We start from the raw sequence: 21,847 nt of genomic DNA, 5'->3' as shown, positions 1-21,847 counted from the left end.
ACTGAAGACTCTAAACTAGTTCACATAGTTTGCCTGCAGGAGGCCAGGTTTGATTTCAGCACTGTGGTTTCCTGAGCACTGCCAGGTGTGCACCTCCCCCCCCAAAAAAAAAAAAGTAAAATTAGTTTCTTTTTCCACACTTGAGCCAGAGAGCTAGTACAATAGCTATGGCACTTGCTTTGCCTATAGCTGACACAGGTCTGGTCTGATCCCCACCCATATTCTCAAGCCCTGCCTGAGTGCAGAACTAGGAGTAAGACCAAATACCAAAAACCAAAACAAACCAAAGTGAATTGCTAACATACAGATTAAAACGGATATAGACAGTTGTCAAAAATAGTAATTATGACTTAGTATGCTAGAAATGGTCTAGAAACTTATCTGAAATTAAATTCTTGTCCTCTATATAATATATATTCTAAGTAAAGATGTTTTTGAAAAAGCAAACTGAGCACTTTATGAAATGTTCAAGAATATAATTCAGATTAATTGTGTACCTGGAAGTGCTTTGTGTTATTTCAAAATTATGGAGTTTTTAAAACTTTTTATTGAATCACTGTGAGATAGTCCCTTACAAAGCTGTTCATGATTGGATTTCAGTCCTACAACACCATCCCTCCACCAGTGCACATTTCCCAGCACCAGTGTCCCCAGCTTTCCTCCCATCCCCACCCCCTGCCTGCCTCCATGGCAGGCAGTTTTCTTCTCTCTGTCTCTCTGTCTCTGTCTCTCTCTCTTCTTTTGGTCATTATGGTTTGCAATATTGAAATATTGATACTGAAAGGTTATCAAGAATATTCCATTACCTCTCTCTCTGTCTCTGTCTCTCTCTGTCTCTCTGTCTCTCTCTCATTGTTATTTTAGTTCTTTAATTGTTAGTACTCTCTTGGGTACAGTGCCTGGGGCTCTGCAAATCAAACGCACAAAAGGCAGATTAACACAATAGGCAGATTAACCACAGAGAAGCTTTCTTATGTTTGTGTGCTTCATATAAAAGAAGTGAAAAGCTAAAGAAAGGTTAGACAATGTACTTTGAACAAAGAGCAGGACATAGTAGGAGTGATAAGACAAAGGGACAGAGTTTGAGCTTCTAGGACAAACAGGACAGTAAAGGGGGAAACTTGTAGAAGATAAAGGCTACTGAGGAAGGCTTACAATCAGTTTTTTTTAATTTTCTTTTCGGGTCACACCCAGTGATGCACAGGGCTTACTCCTGGCTCTACACTCAGGAATTACTCCTGGCGGGGGACCATATGGGATGCTGGGAATCGAACCAGGGTCAGCCAAGTGAAAGGCAAACGCCCTACCTGCTGTGCTATCGCTCCAACCCCCTACAATCAGTTTTTAATATCAACTATTTTCCTTGCTGGTGATTGCTGCCTTCTTGGTATGGGAGTGGGAGAAACTGCTTTTAGGCAGGAAGGGAAAGGTGCATTTTCCTGTATCTGCTGTTTCTCAGTTGCCTTCACCTCACAATAATTCTTACACAGAAAACAGAAATAGAGAACTGATCTTCAGCAGGAAGCCTGCCTAGGAGAGAGGGTGGGGGGCCCCTGTGCAGTGCTGGAGGGGAGTGGGCAGGCTGTGGGGGCTGCTGGTCCTGGGCTGTGTTATGCATGAAGCCCTACCTTTAATAGTATTGCACACCATCTTGCCTAAATTTTAAAAAATTACTAAATCTATTTTTTTAAAATTACTAAGCTAAAGTACAGTGTTTTCTGGTGGCATATTTTGACAAGCTAAACTTATTTACATCAGCATTGTATAGGAAATCTCATTCATGTACATTTATCTCTATTTGGCATTTTCAGACTCCCTTTTCCCCTTACCAAGTATAAAACAGTACCCTGTATATTTTCATTCTTTGTATTAATAAAATTAAATATTCATAACAAAGGAGAATTTACAGTACCAGGCATCAGGACTTACTGTTAAGTTCTAATAAGATGGAATGATACAGACTCTTACGCATAAAGAATTCAAGAACAGACCGTTCAGTACAGCCAACTATAATACATGTCCATGTTAAACTGTATGATCCTCTCCCCATCAGTTCCTCCGTTGTACTTTATCCTGTGGATATATATAGTTTATAATGTTGAATGCACACATATGCATTGAGTTTTGAAAACTATGAATGAAACACTCATTAACATAGAAAGTTCAATATATACATGTGTGTGTACGTTAAGTGTGTACATATATATATCTATATATATGTATATGGACAGAGAGACCATAGAGGGATAAGGAACTTGTCTTGCACATAGCCCACACCCATTTGGTTCCACCACATATAATTCATTGAGCATCACCAGGATTGATCTGAGCACAGAGCTGGAGTAAGCCCTGAGCACTGCTAGGTGTGTCTTCAGAACAGAAAGTATAAAGAGCACTAAGGTCGAGGGCTAGTTCAAGGGACTGAGCACATGCTCTTGCATGCTGGAGGCCTGGGTTTGATCCCCAGCACCACACAGTCACTGAGCACTGAGCTGGGATTTACCCTCCCCCCCAGATCCATAGCCTGTGGCACAAAATCAAAGAATGCAGATGCACTGTGAGCTTGAACATGGAAAGAGGCATGATTAAGCCGAGAAAAATCAGAGTTGTGTATGTACATGCAGAAAAAAATCTAGTAGGACGTATGAGCCAAGTAAAAGAACTTTACCCTTTGTTTAAATCTTTTTATATATTGAAAACTAGTGTATAATTTTTAAAAACACTAAACAAACATATTTAAATGAAGTTTCAGATGTTAATAAACCTGCAAGAAGTGTAAAATTCTATGAAGGGCTGGCCCCTGCCTTTGACCCCTGCCCTCTATAGGTGTCCAGTAAGTGGAGGGTGGGGCTGGCTCAATAGGAAGGTCTAGGGCTGTGCGGGGCTGTGGGCCAGCATCCCTTGAACTCCCTGGCCATAGTCATTATAGTCACAGCAGGGTGACTAATGATCCATGATGGTGAAGCTCCTCTTCTTAACCTTAGAACTCGCTAAGTTAAATGCATACACCATACACGGGAGCAGAAAAGAACGTCCTGAGCAAAGGGAAGATTTGCAGATTAGTAATCAATTATACCGTGAAAAATAAAATTCAGTTTGTTGAAATGATGAGAAACTTGCAAATGACTCGCCTCTTATTTCGCTCTTACCTGATTGATGCTCTCGTAATTTTAGATTCCTGTTCATCCTGTGCCTGATCCCTTAATCCATGAAGTTCTAAACTTAGCTTTTAAGCACTTTAAACATAAGGAAGGGTAAGTAGAATACTAACTTGCTATTCTTGCTTTTGTTTGCAGTTCAGATGCATATTGTCTAAATCTAATTTGAACTCTCACTGAATTCTCACTTTTAGACTTTGAAATTATCTCTTTTTTTTTTATCCACGTGAAAAAAATGGTTTGTTGGGATATTTATATATCCATGCAGTTCCTTAAAACTATTATTAAAAAACTACTTAAAAACATTTTAAACAAAAAAATGACTGTATCCATAAAAATTCATTCTTAAAAATTAGTGGATTTAGAAGATTGAATTTAGAAATTATTGGGTTTATTTGAACGAGCAGGTTAATCATGTCGATTAAAACCTTCTTAGAGAAAAGCTTTATGAGCTCGTATCTTTTATATGAATATTCAGAGAAATATACACTTTGATAAGGAATTCTTAGATGTTTTTGTAAAAATGTATGGAAAATTTAATGAAAAATATCTTTGTTCTCTTGTCATTTTAGATATTCAGGAACCAACACTGGGAATGTGCATATTATTGCAGATTTATATGCAGAGGTGATAGGGGTTCTTGCCCAGTCAAAGTAAGTTCTTAAACTCTGATTTTGATTTGTGTTGTAGACCGCCCCCTCAATGCTGTGATGATACACGGGAGGGATTGAGGTCCCTTCTCTCCTCAAATTACTATAAAATCTGCCCTTTTTATTACTTTGTTGCTCTTTTTCTCTGAGAGGATTCTTCTTTGAGGATTTTAAAGAAGTACTCCTAAATCAGTTTCACAACCTATTTTCATTTATTGGATGTTTTCCATTAATATCCCAGTGGAGAATGTCAGAAATTGCCTTGGAGAGTCAGGGCATTATTTTCTATTTTTAACAATTCTTAGAGTATTTTAAAAACTCTTTCAAAACCCTTAGCAAAGCTAATAATTACTTTTAATACCTTCCAGCTGAGTGCTTTTATCATTGAGACAGAAATGCAATGTCTTCCTTATGATCCTCTACTTGTTTTAATTCTAAACAGAGTTTTGAATGGGTAAAAGTGTGCCAGAAAGGAAAGATAAAAATGGCATATTGGTGGTACTCCATAAAAATGTTACTCATTAGGAGTTACATTTATTCAGTCATACCGAAACCATCTTTATAAAAAATAATCAGAATGAAAGTTTGTCTGTAATATATTGTGGTTGTTCTAAAAATTGTGGGAGATTTTGAATTTTCTTTGTAATTACTAGAAAATGTGAAAGAAAGTACCAATTCCAACTTCCTTGGATTTAATTAGAGAGTCTTTGATCCTAAAATCCTGTAACAAAACTAAATTCTAAGAAGACAGGCACAATTATTTTAGTAATTCAGATTTTCATATTAAGTATTTTATTCTGTGTACTTCAGTATTTCTTGATATTTTTCTGCCAGTGACACCTTTCTGACCTTCTTTCCTTCCTGTGGTCCCCATCTTTTACCACTTGCCCCCGCATTTTCATGCTGTGGGTCATCATTGACATGGTTTTTTCCTGTAACCCCATTGGAATATACTGGGGACCTCCAGGGGCCATATAGCTTTTGTCTATACTTTTCCTCATCGGTAATACACTGGGGTCCCTTGTCCTCTAATGCTATGATATTCAAAAGATCGTTTGATTGTTTTCAGTAATTTCTAATTAGTCCCTCTTTCCTTACCACTTACTTTTCCTTATTTGAGATTATGAATGTGTATTTATGTTTTGTTGTTGTTGTTATGGTGCCAACATCAAATCCAAGGCCTCACCCATGTGAGTCATATACTCTGCCATCGACTTTCATTCTCAGATCGTAAGATCTGTATAAGATCTTTATACCTCAAGCACAAGAACACAGGCACCAGCAATGGTTTATTTCTTTCAAAGGCATAGTAGTTTTGATATTTATCAAAAATGAATTTCTGTAATATAGATCCTAAATCCACAATAACTACATCAGGTGTTTGAGTCCAGCAGAAGACTTTATCCTGATAAATTGAACTCTAGGATATTAAAGTTGGTAAATCTCTGTGAATGGTAAATATATGAAATGAAACTCAGGCTAAATTAGCCTAGCAGTAGAGAAACACCACTTATGAGTGTGATGTTCTCCACGCCTATATATATATATATATATATATATATATATACACACACACACACACACACACACACACACATATATATATAATAAATCTGGGCAAAAGCATGACCAGATAGATGTCAGGGGAGGCTGACACGTGAGGGGCACAAGCTAAGGAGGAGTGGGGATGGGAAGGGACTACAAGGAGAAAGGAAAGCGTGTATTCAATTCTTGCATGTGCATTTTTTGTCACTTCTTTGTCATAAAGATAACTCATCATCTTTATGAGAATTTAATAAAAGAGACCAGAATTCTAGTATTACTGCAATGGGTAAAATTTTATTCACTGGTCAAAGACATTGCAAAACAAGAAAGAAGTGCTTTCATAGATAATGGCATTATATTCTCCAAGATTCAATGGAAATAGATAAGTTGCATTTTCTGTCATGTGCCCATCTTTCATTAATGGGCAGTTTTCTTTTTTCCCCCATTCTTGTCAGTGACCATTGTAAGGCACGCTTCCAAGGAAAGAACATAAAACTTTCCAGTGTAATTACTAGCCTTGATGGCTGTAGTTGTCTGAATCCAGGATGACACCCACCCTTAAAGATTCATTATTTGCGCTTGTTCATTCTGAGACCAGTAGCTTTCTGTGATTGAGAAAACCTTCGATCATATGTCATTGTAATTATTTAAAAAATGTATTCACGGGGCTGGAGCAAAAGCACAGCGGATAGGGTGTTTATCTTGCATGAGGCTGACTTGGGTTCGATTCCCAGCATCCCATATGGTCCCCTGAGCACTGCCAGGGGGTAATTCCTGAGTGCAGAGCCAGGAGTAACCCCTGTGCAGAGCCAGGTGAGACCCAAAAAGCAAATATATATATTTGCTACATATGTGATATGTATGTATATATATTATATCATAAGTAATGTATAGATATACTATGTAGATTTTATTAGATTTTCCCCTTGCAACAATATATATCCCATTTTTCATTTTTACTACAGTATAGTGAGATTGAGAGCTTGAGAGCTTGATTGAAATTTTAAATAATTAGGAGTCCACAGTTGAGTGACCTTTTGAACAAACATGTAGTCCCCAGTCTCATAGCTCAAACTGTAAACTTCATACAAAGGAGCCTTAAAAATTAGAGACACTCTGATTTACATAAAAATATTTTAAGATTGGGTTGTTTGATCTTCCACTTTATGATATATTCCTAAATGGTAATGATGCTGAATTTGGGGGCTGAAGAAATAGTGTAGCGGGTAGGGCGTTTGCCTTGCATGCGGCCAACCGGGTTCTATTCCCAGCATCCCATTTGGTCCCCCGAGCACTGCCAGGAGTAATTCCTGAGTGCAGAGCCAGGAGTGCATCGCTGGGAGTGACCTAAAAAGAAAAAAAAGTTATTGGTGCTGAATTTGTATTAGATAAATACCAACTATTTGTTAATAAATCCCATTATTTCTTCACAAGTGATTAGTAATATTCAGGTAGCTGGGGGGCTGGTGAGGTGTAAAAAACTAAGCACGCGGACAGGCAGCTCTGTCTCACCGCCCGCGTTCGGTGCTCTGGAACCACTGTGTATGGACTGGATCGGGACGGCTGTTGGCCAAGGACAGGCAAAGGAAGAACGAGGACCAAGTTGGTTGCCGATTAGTTACCGTTTATTCAATCTTCCATCTTTCTCATCTCCTGCACTCCTAGCTCTGTCCTCTCTCTGGATCTACCACAGCTCTGGATTCTCTCCCTCTCCCTCTCCCCCTCCTCCTCCCCTCCCCCTCCCCCCCTCCCTCTCCCCCTTCCCCCTCCCCCTCTCTCCTTCTCTCCCTCTCTCCCTCTCTCCCTCTCCTCTTTTTCTCTCTCCCCCTTGCCCTTAGGCTATACACAGCCAGGTAGCAAAATCAACATAAGAAAGCCCTTCCTGAGGGCCAGGCATTCCAAAGCAGGTAAAATACCTCTTAAGGGGTTTTTCTCCTTTCCTCAGTCCAAACACTCATTAACATTTTCATACTAGTTATTTTTGTATGGACTTAGCAAGAGATACATTGAGACTTGCGAGGCAGCTCTCCTGGAAACATCTTGCCACAGACTCAGACTACAGCACTCAGGCCAGATTAATCATTCCTAACCCTAGCACGGTCCAAATCTAATTATCACTGTTTGGATCATGACAACATTTGTCCATGACCAAGCTCTTAACTTATAGTTAAGCATTAGGCACCTTGTCCAGGCCCATCTTGATGCCAGGGTAGCACACAGCTCACCGCTTGCCCTGGGTCCATCCCGTCCCTCGTTGGGACCCTGCTTTTAGGGATGCTAGGAAGTAAGGGCAGCTGAGGCTTAGGTCGAGAAAACAGATGCCCAGGAGGAAAATATCATGTCGAGTCAAATGACTCCCAGGTTACAGAAGCGTAGCATTTGCTAAGTCTTCCTGTGTCCATACATAAAGCCATGGCTCTGAATAAACTATGCAAAGGACTCAAGGAGAACAGAAAAACAATATATACAAGTCAACAGAACATTAAGAAAGAAGCTACAAATAAACACAGAGGAATGGGAGCACTGTGGTGGGAGTAACTGAATAAACCTAAACTACCTGAGGCTATGTTATCCTACAGTGAGGGAGCTCAGTGGGCTGAGCGCGTGCTTGCGTGCAGGAGACCAGGTTCAGTTGCTGACACCTCATGGTCCCCTGGGAAGTGAACTGGGTACAGCCCGCAGCACTGCCAGGTGACTCCCTGGCTTCCAGGGAAAAAGAGAACAATACCTATTGATTTCTTAACTATGTGTGAAATGAGTTTTCTAATTCAGGCCATGCTTTTTGTCTCCATGCATTAAAGATTTCAGGCTGTGAGAAAGAAGTTTGTGACAGAACTAAAAGAACTGCGACAAAAGGAACCGAGTCCACATGTGGTGCAAAGTGTCATCAGCTTAATAATGGGGATGAAGTTTTTCCGAGTGAAAATGTACCCTGTAGAAGATTTTGAAGCATCATTTCAGTTCATGCAGGTAAACAGAGCCTCTTGGTTACAACCAGTAGAATGACCCTAATTGTGGGTGGCTTTGCTTATCTGGGTTGTTTTTTTTAAAAGTAACATATTTAGGCTCATGGCATTGTTAATAAGACCTAATTGCGAGTGCCGAAGTGTCACAAGTATGAATTCATTTTCCTTTTCAACATGAGCATTAAAAAAAAAAAAATTCCCCTTCTTTTCCCTAGTGGTGTTGGTGATGCACTCACAGTGCTCTTACCTGTGGTTGTGTGCCAGATATCACACTCGGCAGTGTGGGGCGGTTTGGGGACCAGGTCTGCTCCTTCATACCTTCACATGTGACAAGGCAGATTGATGCCCTGACCCTGAGCCACATCCTGGGGCCACTAGGAGCAGGTTTTGTATTGGGGAGGGGGGCCGGGGTGTAAAATTAGACTATTTACCAAATTACTGTGATTTTAAAAAAAAAAATTCTGCAGTCTTTGTTAATCTAGTGTATTTTTCCTTCCTCCCACCCCTGCTCAAGGAATGTGCTCAATATTTCTTAGAAGTAAAAGACAAGGATATAAAACATGCGCTGGCTGGTCTATTTGTGGAAATCCTCATTCCTGTAGCTGCTGTAAGTACATGACTGTTCAGATGGTATTTTCAAAGTTCCCTTAGATGCAGAAAGTGGCCACGTGAAAGTGCTGCTTCCCCGTCATCTCACAGACAGTTGAGTGAAGCAGGAAATCTGCAGGTATCTCTATGGGAACGTGTTAATTAGGCACATAGCAGAAGCACACATGCCAGTCTTTTAATTATCAAACATGAAGCCCCCGTCCTTGGGACCCCTGGTCTGTAAGGGGAGCAGGGCTGTCACCTGCTGCTCACTGCCACCTGGCACAGCTCGATTTCCTCTCGGCTTCTGCCTCGTGCCCCATGGCCGCCACCTCAAGGAATTTGAAAGGGCTGCAACCTATATCGGAATTTACAGGGTTGGCTCAATTTCAATTTTCCATTCTGTGGGTTGCTCTGAAGTCCATCACCCATGTCAAAATACACGCCCCAAATTATTTAGAAAATATGATGCTATAATAAATGTGAATGGCAGTTGCTTGTAGGTAGGTAGATTTATAACCTGCCCCCCCACCCCCGGTATAAATGCAGTGTGTTATTAAAAGTAACTTTGCAGTTGTTAGTAACATAGCATCCTTTAAATAGCACTCGGGGATTTTAGAATCCTTCGATTGCTAGGTAATTTTACTCCACGCAGCTTTTCTCTGTGGTGTGTGGTGTGCTACTTGCTCTCAGTATGCTACACGAGGCCCTTAAATAATATTATTTATGATATGTGCTGGTTTATAAAAGACTTACGGAAATAAAAGCAGCGAGATTGTCCAGTGTGTGGGGCGTTTGCCTTGCCCATAGAACTCCTGCTATAAATAGGTCTTGCCTCTCTAATCCTTGCTCCCCCTTCATCCTGGCTAGCCTTTGTATTGATTCATCATGTGCCCTGGTGTCTGCTCTGCTTGGACCCTCTCATGTACCCAAGGACAACATGGTGGTCAGGATAGGGAAGTCTCCTGGCTTTCCTGAGCTGCTTCTGTGGGAAACGCAAGCCACAGTGTGTACGATAGGATAGGTAGTGTGTCAGATCGTAGCTGGAAAGTACCTGGAAGTGAGCAGAGAGGGGGAAAGGATCCCTGAATGGGTGATGGAGCTGACATTTTAAATAGTGCCTCGGAAAGAGCCCCACCTTGCACGAGATCTTGGCGTTTGGGGCAAAACTAAAGAAACAAGCATGAGATGTATAAGATGTATAAGATGTACTGTTTGTGGGAGAAGTACCTGCCCCAGCAGACGAAACATAGCAAGAGCACATTTGCTTTCTCAAAACAGCCAGAAGGGACACTGAGTCCCGGAAATAAGGCCAGAGAGGCCCACGGGGAAGGCATTGCTTCGTGTCAGATAGAGAAATGCCAGATTCAGCGTGGATGTTACTTCCGTGTGGAGTTTTTTCGAGGGGCCCCTTCTGAGGCTTTCGGGGGCGCAGAGGATTTCCTCAAAGGTCCTTTGTTGTTCCACATGCCAAGAGTCTCGCTTCCCATCTTCACCCTGTGCTCAGGGCAGGGACCCTGTTTCTCCCTCTGCTTCACCTTTGACCCAGGAGGGTGCTTCTCCATGAGACACTCAGAGGACCGGCAGCTGGTCCCAGACCTCCCCCAGAGCACTGGTGGTCCTTGTACAGCTTTAGCTTAATGCCTAACCCTCTTCTCTGTGTTTATGTCTTACACCTAGGCTGTTAAAAATGAAGTGAATGTTCCCTGTTTGAAGAATTTTGTGGAGATGCTTTATCAGACTACTTTTGAACTGAGCTCCAGAAAGAAGCACTCATTGGTACTGAGAAATACTTCAAGCCTTTACACCTTTAAGTAGCAGTTTTAGTTGTTTTAAAAAGGAATGTGATAGTCTTAAGAGAATTGTAAACATTAAAATGATACAAAGTGCCCACATATAACAAAGGACAAATTTTATATATCTACTGTTTTTTGCTTTAAACAAAAAAAGTGCTGCCATACTTCTACTAGCTCTGTATTTGATAAATTATTTAGGTTTTGTTCTAGGTATATACCTTTCTTACAGGTGTTTTAACTTACTGTCACAAGGGGCAAGTTGGATGTGGTCTTACATTAATTAAATGATAAATTCCTATATTTTACATTGCAGTAAATTGTATTTGGAAGTACCAGATTACTTAGGAACCAATGCCCAGTTACGTGTCTCCAGTCATAGGTGTTTTGGGTGTAGTTTTATCTGTGGTACCGGTGTCTAACCCTGAGTCTTCTGCAGTGCAAGCGCTCTGTCCTTGTGCTGCAACCCCCAGCCTTCTAGCCATAGGCTTTAGCTCCAGTTGACAAAACCCCCTACTCCAGAGGGATTCTGTAAATCTTCTGTAAGGTTGTATGCAGATTGGCGAGTTGGACCACTGACCACTTGAGATAAAAACAGAACGACAACAAACACTGCGCCTGGCATTAGCTAAGCTCTTTGTATTCGTTGTATGTGTGTGTATGTGTGTGTGTGTGATCATTTTTCACTTTCCATCGTTGTGTGTGTGTGTCTCTCACCGTCATGTTGTGTGTGTGTGTGTGTGTGTGTGCGCGCGCGATCATTTTTCCCCTTCCATGTTTGAAAAGAGAGGCCGAGAGCAGTAAATGTCATTCCTTCAGTCGCACACTCGCTAGATGGAAAGCTGAGGCCTTTCTGCTAACTGGGCTCTTGGGCCTCAGCCTGTGTGCTGGGTGTAGCCAGTGGGCTGACGGAGGGATCGGTAGAGACGAGAGAGAGTGGTCAAATGTTCCGCATCAGGGAGAAAGGATCGAAGAAATTATATGGCCAGAAAGACAGTACAGCAGGGCAGGTGCTTGTCTTGCCCGCAGCAGAGTACGGCCTCTGCTCCACAGTACGGTCCCGTGAGATCCACCAAGAGTGACTCCTGGGTACAGGGCAGGAGTAAGTCCTGAGCATCGCCAGGTGTGGCCCCCAATGCCTCCCCCCCCACCCCCACCGCCCTGCAAAAACATTCTTTAAAGAAAACTTGCACTTAATCATGCTTGGTAGATTAAGAGGTCGTGTTTGTTATCACAAATGGAAAACTACAGAAGCTTTTTGTTTCCGTGTTTTGCGAGACTAAATGAAATCTAACTTATGTTCGTATTTTTATGAGAAGTGTTAATTTTCTCTTTTTCCTGTCTCCTATAGGCTCTGTACCCCCTAATTACCTGCCTTTTATGTGTCAGTCAGAAACAATTTTTTTTAAATAACTGGCATATTTTCCTACAAAACTGTTTATCCCATCTGAAGGTAAGATGTGATCTCCTTTCTGACCTAAACCAATGACTGTCTGTCAGATGTTCATTTAAGCAGATACACTGAACAGTGACCATGATCTAATACAGTTTCTTTGCTCTTGGCAAACCCCATTAGTACTCTGCGACATATTTGGTTCCTTATAATGGAATCACATCTAGACATATATAAATCTCTGATTGAAAATAAAAGTTTGTGTTAGCGCAAAATGATTCATTTTGTTGTGCAAAATGATACATTTTAATGATCATTATTTGTATTATAATGATCGTTATTTTTTTTTTTATTTAGAAACATTTGTCAATTAACCTCTTTTAGAATTGTAGTCTTCATTTCAGACCACTCTCCAGATACTTAATTTTGTGTTCGTTTGAGAAAATCCAGTATTGATTCAAGTTTAAGCAAAATGAAAAAAAAAAAAATCCTGGGTAATATGATATCACTAAAAGCAAATTTAATGTAAGTCAGCCTAGCCAAATAGGAAAGTGTAGGGCCAGATCTCCATGGCTATCAAAACTCCTAAAATGATTGTGACTTGAATTAAGGAATAATTGTTACTAATGCCCCTTGGCATATCCAGTCTCTTTCAATATTGAAAACAACTGAATGGACGGGATCATTTTCTTTCAAAGCTGCTCCACCACTAGATCTTTTTCCTCTGGGGGATCTGGACACTGTGTCAGCAGCCACAGACTGTGGCCTGTGAATGCAGTGAATGGTGGTACTTTTTCACATATTGACACATGTGCTTAATTCATTGTTTATGGCTTACAAAAATATGGTAGGCATGAGATTTTATTTCTTATTCTTCCTCTAAGATGGAGTTAAGACAAAAAACCATGCACTTTGAAGATATTGAAATTAAGGCACAGATAGATGAGAACACTGGTTTCTTCCGGAGCAGCTCGCTGTAATTCTGTGAGAAGCAGCGTGGTTCTTTCTCACTTCAGGGATGACCTGGCTGACAGTGGGATGCTGGCCCTTGCTTTCAGGATTATATGTCTCATTTTCAGAAATGCCTGGATTTTTCTGTAGGTTGGACAGAAAGTATGCCTTTGAAAAGTATTTTTTACTGTCTTCCTCCTAGTTAGACTTTGACACATTATTATTCCTGCTTGGATAAGAACCGGGATACTCTATTAGTTCTATTTATGAAATTTCCCAGAACCATATCAAACCGGTCAAGTCCTTTGTCATGTAGCAAGAAAATGTTTCATTTAACTAATTGCATTAGACTATCATCTGTCCCTTATTTCGATTATTCATACAGATACAAGTTCTGGAAGAGAATTGATTATTTGGGGGTAATATGATTTTTTTCATACATTGAAAAAGATATCAAAACATTGACTTGTTTCTGGAAGGTTGCTTTGTTTCACAACAGGTCATACTTTTCTTTTGCTTGTTGGAATTTTTTTATATGTATACGTTTTCACCTAACATATTTGCAGTTCTTTCGCAGTACCTTAACTTTTTTTTTTTTTTTTTGTCTTGAGGCTTTCATTTAAAATGCTCTATTTTCTTTAAACCCTTACCTCCTGTTAAATATTTCTGGCATATTGTCCATTTTCATTAATGGTTATGTCAATCTGCCAGGCTTAAAGGAGATAAGAGCCACTTAGCATGAATATTTGGAATTTAGTTGTCTTGGCCATTAACCCTTACATTAAGGCTCTATTCAGCAGAAATTTTATGAGTATATCTCTGCTCATTAGGTTTTAGATGCTGAGCTACATAGTTGAGTTATAGATTTGAGCAGTCAGGGGGAAAAAAGACACGCTGGTTCTCTATTGCATAGATACAATTTACTTGCTTTTAATACAGTAAAAAATGGTTTAAGATCTTAAAGTTGAATTTCTTTTGAGATTCAAGTAGTCTCTAGACACTATAGCTCGCTTCATTGTTTGGGTAACTGAGACTGGAAGATCAATACCCCCTAATTTGGGAGCCAAACAGTGATCAGGGATGGAATTTACATCTAAAACGACCTTGTTTCATAACATTTGTTCTCGCTGGTACAGTTTGCCTTTCACTGTCCTCTAAGAAATGTGGCTCTCCTGAACAATATGGGGACAGCGAAAGCATTATTCTAGGGCAGAGTGCAGGCTTTGTGTGCAGACCGCCCAGCCTCCATCCCTGAGCACTGCGGGGAGTGACCTCCAAACACCAAGACAGGAGTAGCCGCTGAGCACTGTCGGACATTGCCGCCCGCCCGCCAAAGCTCTCTGCTTTCCAGTCGGAAGAACAAACACACTGAGGAAACCAGCTTTGAAAATTGCCCCGGGGGCAGGGCTGGGGGCTGTGGGGGCTGGTGCGCATGCCTGGTACATGCAGGCGGGCCGGCTTGAACCCTGGCGCCTCATAGCCTCCCAGCACCACCAGGTGTGACTCCCATTATCTCCCAACACTTGGGGGGGAACCAACCCCTCTCCCCACACAAAAAATATATAAAACAGCAGTAACCAAAATTGCTTTATTCATCTTTGAAGTTGGTAACTATGAAATATGGGTGCTGATTCTTTAGGCCCACGAACTAGTAGTCATATTTTAACTTGAGTTTAGTCTGCTAGAACTGAATGTTATATCCGTTGCTTTTTCCACTTGAGGTTATTATGTGAATAACTGTTTCACATTTCCTCAAGAATCCTTGAGGGAGCAAACGATGTCTAGAGACGTTATAAAAAGAAAAAAAAAAACACTTTTTCTCTAGTGCATACTTATTTTCCACTAGCAGTTTAAGCTTGTTCAAATCAAAACGTAGTATTTTGTGAGGAAAACTTAGGTAGTTAAGTATTCACTTCTTTTCTCTCTATTTGACTATTATAGATGGATCCCACGATACCCAAATTACAGGACTATTTTTTTTTTCCTCTTAGCGGTTATTGCCACTGTCTTGGCAATTTCAAATTTCTTCTAAATAGAGACCTTGGTGGAGAGCTGTCTTGTTTTGTGCTTATTTTCATCTAACATGCATGTGCTGCATCTCATGTTTATGTTTGCTGTCTCACGTTGCTTTATTTAGATGCCATCTAACAACAGTATCAGAAAACAAATAGAAACCCTCCAGGTGAGTCTTGCTGTGTTCCGAAGTAAAATGTTGCTTTATCCCCTTTAAATGTGGCTTCCCCTCCCAGCTCGCCCCCAGCCATTGTTGCATTGCATGTCCAATTTATTTGTGCCAACCTGCTTCTCCTGTTGTAAAAGAAGTACAGAGCCCTGCAGGAACATTCTGCGGAAGGTGTCATGTTAGTACCATCCCTGGGAGACAGTGAAGAGACGGAAGTGATGCTCAGTGTCTATTTGTTTATTGGAAATCTCAGTTTTCAGATATTCCGTTAAGTTCACATTAACAGTTACAAGTGAAACCTCCAAAAAAAAAGAAAGTTTTTCCCAAAACGAAAGAAGGTGCTAGCTTAGAATTTTTAGTATGATTTTGGTGCATATGGGTTCAGGTTCTAAACAGGGTCTTTGCATGTACAGAAAAAATGGGGGAAGACATTAAAATGATAGCTGCTAAGTTTTCTGACATGTCAAAATTTTGTTCATAGGAAGAACACTGGATTTTTATCTGTGCAGTTTTTATTATTCAAATCAGACTTGTAACAAAGGATAATTGTATATTTTTATGACCCAGATTACTTTAGGATGCTTTTATTATAATGTAGACATGGGCAGTAGCTTTGAAGTGGCCAAATAAATAATTAGTAATGGAATTTTAGCACTCATCACCTTGCTTTGATTTTGTTCAGTATCTAGAGAGGCTGCTTTGTAAATAGTGTCCATCTTAGAATGTTTGAAAATCAAGGTGTTGCTTTTTTGTGACCGATTGATTTCTTAGCATTTACGATAATCCAAATATCTCATTAATTGTATGAGAACAATTTTATATATGAAATTGTATATAACTATTTTAATATTCAATTTCTATAATCAAAGTGAAAATATTTGGTTATGTCATAAAGCTAATTGAACTCATTTCGGTATCTGATATCTTGGGATTTCTATGATAGAAAGTACTGTGAAGATTGTTCTACTAGTGGTATTGTGGTATTATATGTCACTTCATAGGTTACTTTAGTCTCGTTAGTAGCAAGTTAATGGGCAACTGCTAGGGGGGAAATGTATTTAAATAGATATCATTGCAGATGAGGCCGTGGAAGGGATTAATGTAGAACAATTAATTATCTATTCTTAGTTTTAATCTTATTTCATAGATGTAAAAACTATATTTTCTAATGGTCATCTTTAAAAACATCCTCAGTTGTCTTTTTTGTATTGCACGTAATCATACATAGATGAAGTCCATTATTCAGTATCATAAAACATAAAATATGGTGACTAAATTACTTGCTAATTAAAAGTTCACTTTCAAAAATAGTTCACTTTCATTCATGACTATGTATAAAAGATTTCTCAATAGTAAGCAGTACTCAAATCAAATTAAATTCTAATTTATGGTAAACAAGAACTACTTCGAATTAGAAGTTGTATAGAAATCATCTTCTGCCAGAGGTACATTAATACATTTTGAAAAGGTATGTAAAGATACATTCGGTATGTTTTCAGAATTTACCATTAAATGTCGGGCTGGACCGATAGCACAGAGAGTAGTGCGTTTGCCTTGCACGTGGCCAACCCAGGTTCGATTCCTCCGTCCCTCTTCAGAGCCCGGCAAGCTACCGAGAGTATCTCACCTGCACTACAGAGCCTGGCAAGCTACCTGTGACGTATTTGATATGCCAAAAACAGTAACAAGTCTCACAGTGGAGACGTTACTGGTACCTGCTCGAGCAAAGCAATGAACAATGGGATGGCAGTGACAGTGACCATTAAATCTCAAATGATTGTTCAGTTGAGGACTTTACCTTTTATTGTAGTGAATCTGAAGAAAAGCTTGCCAATCAAATTGTGTTTGACATCGAATACTTTGCTGATTCTAAATATAATTTAAATATTGATGCTCTGATTCTAAATAAAAATCAAGGGTATAAATGCTTGGGATTCATTAATTTTAAAATGTACCAGATAGCATTTCGAATGCATTTTCACTTAATAGCTTCATTATTTGTGAATTAGGTAGGACCATGTTATCCCAAGTTTAGAGATGAGGAAGTTGTGGCAGCCAGTGGAAAGCAGTGCCCTGCCATGGGAATGAATTTGAGGCTGCTCTTCCTCTGTTTTTCCATATTCACACTTAAACAATTATGAGCACCTCAGTCATATTTTGTACTATTTCATAAATACGTATACTGACGTTTGCTATCCTGAATTTTAACTATGTGTGGGCTACAGTGATTACTGCTAGGATGAGCAATCCTTTCATCATTATATCAATAATGTGAGCCAAAATGTCATGTTAGTTAACTGTGCATGATTTTGGAGTTCCTCTAAATATTAATATAGTTCAATCATTTATTACTTTGTCTTGAGGGTATTGAGGGAAAACTGGGAATTAACTTATTTATGGTACATTTTGAGCTATCTACTTAACAAAAACCAATTAAATACTTAGATGCTTAAACCTGTTTTAAATTAAATACACAAAAGGGGACTAATGAGACTTAGTTATTGAGAAAGAATATGTTTGATCTTAAATGATTGCAAGAACTTTAATAATAACACTTTTTTTTTCATTCCTAAACAGAATAAAGATCCTAAAATGTCCCGAGTTGCACTGGAATCTTTGTATAGATTATTGTGGGTTTATGTAATCAGAATAAAATGTGAAAGCAACACTGTAACTCAGAGGTAAGTGTACTTATTTTAAAGTGATTTAAAATTAAACCTTGGTTATTTTTTTTTAAAGTCACATTAATGGAACTTCAGCATTATAAATACTCTGAGGGGGTATTATAAATTCTCTTAACATAAGAATATTTTGCTAATACTCTGTTTATTTCCTTCCCTCATTGTGATTATTTTTCTCTCCTCTAGTCGTCTTAATAGCATAGTGTCAGCACTTTTTCCCAAAGGTTCGCGGAGTGTGGTTCCTCGTGACACACCTCTCAATATATTTGTGAAAATTATTCAGTTCATTGCTCAGGTAAGTGCTGCACTTCATAATCCGTATTAGCATATAAATCACAAAAGCCTTCCTTTGTGATAATTCGGAAGTTTAAACTTGTTAGTCATTCAAACATTTTATTAATATGAATTATGAAAGTAAAAGTGTGCTTATAAAGTAAAAATTTTGAAATGCCAATGGTTTTTTTGTGACAAAAAGAAAATTTCAGCTTCTGTACCGTGGGTAGCACCTTTGCTTGGCACGCAGCTGCCTCAGGCTTGACCCCCAGCATTGCATCTTGTCCCCAGGCCCTGCCAAGAGTGAATCTTGAGTACAGAGCCTGGTGTGCCCCCTCACCACAGCCCCTCTCCCTAAAAAAAGAAGGAAAAAAGAGTTTAGGTTTGGGATTTGTTTTGATACTTTTTGTGGTGGAACCAGATCCTAACACGTTTGAGACATGACCCCCTCAGCACTGAGTTATAATCCTCGCCCTATGAAATGTCATGTCCTTGACCCTGAACCAAATTTCACGCAGAGAAGGAAAAGACCCCATCAGTCGAAGCACTTTTAGGAAGGATCAGAGTGGCTCCTGTGTACTGGGGACACAGCTCTGTGGCGGGGCATGCGCCTTAGCTTTTGTCAAGTTCTGGAGTTGATCTCCAGCACCACATAAGGAAGTTTTTCATCATTTAATTAAATTACTCGTTAATTACTTTCAGGAGATCTGGAAACATGTTGTAACATTATCATTAGCAGCCTGGGAAGATGGTCAGATTACTAAAACGTGCTTTGTGCATGTGGACTTGAGGGTCTATCTCTAGCATCGCAGCACCGAAAAACCGGAAAAAAAATCATTTTTGTAATTTTTTCAAAAGATAGAAAAAAATCTGTATTTTTCTTGGTTCTTAGGTACAGATTCTAGAATGCTCTAAAATTAGTCAAACCCAAAGAGTTCTTTATTTATTGCAGGGGGTGGGAGAGAATAAAGGGAGGAAGCCTTTGAAAATCATATTTTATTCCGTGAATTTTTCAATGGTTAACCATGCTGACCAAGATGCCCACTCTAGGACTAGGACAATTCATTGAGTTAGGAGAGTGCTTGGAATCCCTGTTGCCACCATGAGCCCTGCCAGTAAAATAGAGGCTGCTCCCCCTGCCCTGCTCCTCCTCCCTGTGTACCCCAGTTTCCAAAGAGGTGCGTACTGGTACCTCTTGGCAAGGATCTTAAACTACATCCTGTTTCGAGGCATCCTGGGAAATACTGGTGTAGACATGGCAGTTAAGAAAGGTATGTTGGTGGGGGCGGGGGCACGTGAATTCGGGCTGAAGGGAGGAATCCTGGTTTCTGGTGACATTTGCTCTTGGGAATCAGCCTTGGAGAAACATGGGTAGGATCACCCCCTCAATTTAGGGAGATGCTTTCATTTTCAAGCATTCTTTGGCATTCTCTTTAATGTGATGCCAGTTTTGATGATCCATGTGCAATTATTTTTGACAGTGAAGAAATACGGAATACTTAAGATTAATAACTTTCTATTCTTTTGAGTACAAAAGTTATCATCATTAGGTGGGTGCACGAATGCCAATAAGATGAATAGAGACAAATTGTGCTTTAAATCCAGCGTTCAGAAACCATTTACTATTCGGTTGCATTTCTTCCCTTTTTCTCTCTCCCAAGTTTGTACCCACTATCTTAGATTTATCACCTCACACCAGGGCTCTGCCAGAACTATAAAATACCTTTCAAACATCAGTTACTCTTTTTAGTTATGTTCCCCTTTGAGAATTTCCTTTCTCAGCCCTGTTCTTGTCCTAATATGAACTCACTGCTCCCTAAGCCTGCTCCCAGCTATTGTCCTTGGACTTCCTTTCATTATCATTCTAGAAATTCCTTCACTTAGATTTTGAATATGATCTTTGGTGAATGGTGTTTAAAACTTTCATCTTCTGGTGGGGAGTCTTAAATCATTCGTTACCTGACACATGTATTGTTACAGTTTTCACCATAACTGGCCCGTTTTTCCTTTGCCCAGATAGATTTATCATTTTAGAATTTGATAAGTTGACCTGTGTTCTTGCTAATATGTATAATTCATGCCATGGATGCCTAATGAGTGTAGAGGTAGCAAGCTCTGAGGGTTTATTAATGTTTCATTTTTCTAGGAACGTTTGGATTTTGCAATGAAAGAAATAATATTTGATCTTCTCAGTGTTGGAAAATCCACTAAAACTTTCACCATTAATCCAGAGGTAAAAAGATTATAATCTAATGTTCTTGCTCTTCCATATCAAGCACACATATATTTTTATTTCACCTTTATAAATATTCTTTGTAGGCTGTTTCCTGTTAGGGCTTGGTGGCTGCACCCAGCAGTGTTCAGGGCTCGCTCCTGGCTCTCTGCTCAAGGATCGTTCCTGATGGAGAGGGGACACCATTCGCGGTGCTGGGGATTGAACCAAAGTTGGCTGTGTGCAAGCGAAGGCTTTATCCACTTTACTCTCTTTCCAGTCCCACAGACATTATTTTAGAAAGCATGATTCCTGAAATCAGAATTCTTAGCTTCAAATTCTTGATTCGAAGCTTTACGTTTAACCTCTGAGGGCTCTGAGGGCTGAGTGCGTGCGTTACACACGGGAAGCCCGTGTTTGATCCTTGCACTTTGTGGCCATCGGAACGCTGTCAAGGGCAACTCCTGCATTCTCCCAGATGGGGCCCAAAACCAAAACTGCAAACAAAACAGCCAAGTGAGCGTGTATGAAGGGTTTTTTGGTAAACGACATACTTAATACGGTTTTCATCAGTGGAAGGTAATAAAAGACATTTCCCTCAACATCCCTTTGCAGATACAGCCTCTCCATTGAACAATTCTGTTATGAAAACAAGTTTTTTTTTTTTCCCAAGTGAACATTTCATACTAAGAGTAGCCGTAGTGTTGGTTCTGCTATTTTGTTGTTGGTTGTTACTTAGATGTAGAAGTCTCTTCAAACTGGATTTTTCAGAGGATGTTTTTAAGCTCCTGAGAGCTAGTTTACCTAAAGCCATATCAGATTACTCATTAATCCACTTAATCATGTGTGTGCAAATTGTACTACATGGAAGGAGTGGATGGGTGAAGGCTCCCGGAGCTTCTGCATGTGTTCTGTGAGTGTGATGTCATCTCTTAGTGTAGACACTAAGAGGGGCACAGAACTAGGTCAGGTATAAAGATGAGAAGAACTTAAAACTTCAATCTTCTGAAAACAAAATGGGGCCAGAAAGATAGTACAATGGGTAGGGCACTTGCCTCGCACACAGCTGATGTGGTTTAATCCCCCACACTGGATATGGTCCACTGAGCCCCACCAGAAGTCACCCCTGAGTACAGAGCCAGGAGTAAACCCTGAGCGTAGCCAGGTGTGACTTAAAAAGAACCCAGAAAAAAATAACTCAAAACCCAAAATTCTCTGTTTTCTGAATCATGTAAGGTGGTCTTTTTGATTTCCTTGTTGAGATGTCAGAGGGATGTGAAGATCTGGGTTCAGAGAAGTGAGGTTTAAAATTGCCCAGTGGCCTGATGTGGTTGGTCACTAAATCTCTGTGAGACTGTGGCTTTGCTTCTGGAGAATGTACTCAGAGAGGCAGCGTGGGGCCTTTCATGGAAGCGTTGCACATCCAGGTGAAGGAGAGGCAGGCCTAAAGGTAGG

At 39.9% G+C, this 21,847-nt stretch overlaps 1 protein-coding gene across 7 annotated transcripts in view; it reads left to right on the top strand.

The window, feature by feature from the left end:
- Positions 1-21,847, top strand: part of FRYL (FRY like transcription coactivator) — a 257,153-nt gene that overhangs the window by 132,667 nt on the left and 102,639 nt on the right. For all 7 annotated transcript variants that reach the window (XM_055138113.1, XM_055138111.1, XM_055138109.1 and 4 more), the window contains 9 exons: positions 3,175-3,254; positions 3,731-3,811; positions 8,155-8,323; positions 8,834-8,926; positions 10,588-10,686; positions 12,052-12,153; positions 17,804-17,907; positions 18,094-18,202; positions 20,327-20,413. In XM_055138113.1, the coding sequence (XP_054994088.1) occupies positions 3,175-3,254; positions 3,731-3,811; positions 8,155-8,323; positions 8,834-8,926; positions 10,588-10,686; positions 12,052-12,153; positions 17,804-17,907; positions 18,094-18,202; positions 20,327-20,413 (924 nt within the window). The remainder of the gene's footprint in view (positions 1-3,174; positions 3,255-3,730; positions 3,812-8,154; positions 8,324-8,833; positions 8,927-10,587; positions 10,687-12,051; positions 12,154-17,803; positions 17,908-18,093; positions 18,203-20,326; positions 20,414-21,847) is intronic.

The sequence above is a fragment of the Sorex araneus genome, chromosome 5 (assembly GCF_027595985.1).
Source record: "Sorex araneus isolate mSorAra2 chromosome 5, mSorAra2.pri, whole genome shotgun sequence".
Taxonomy (NCBI): Eukaryota; Metazoa; Chordata; class Mammalia; order Eulipotyphla; family Soricidae; genus Sorex; species Sorex araneus.
This window is presented reverse-complemented; position numbering and strand designations above follow the sequence as displayed.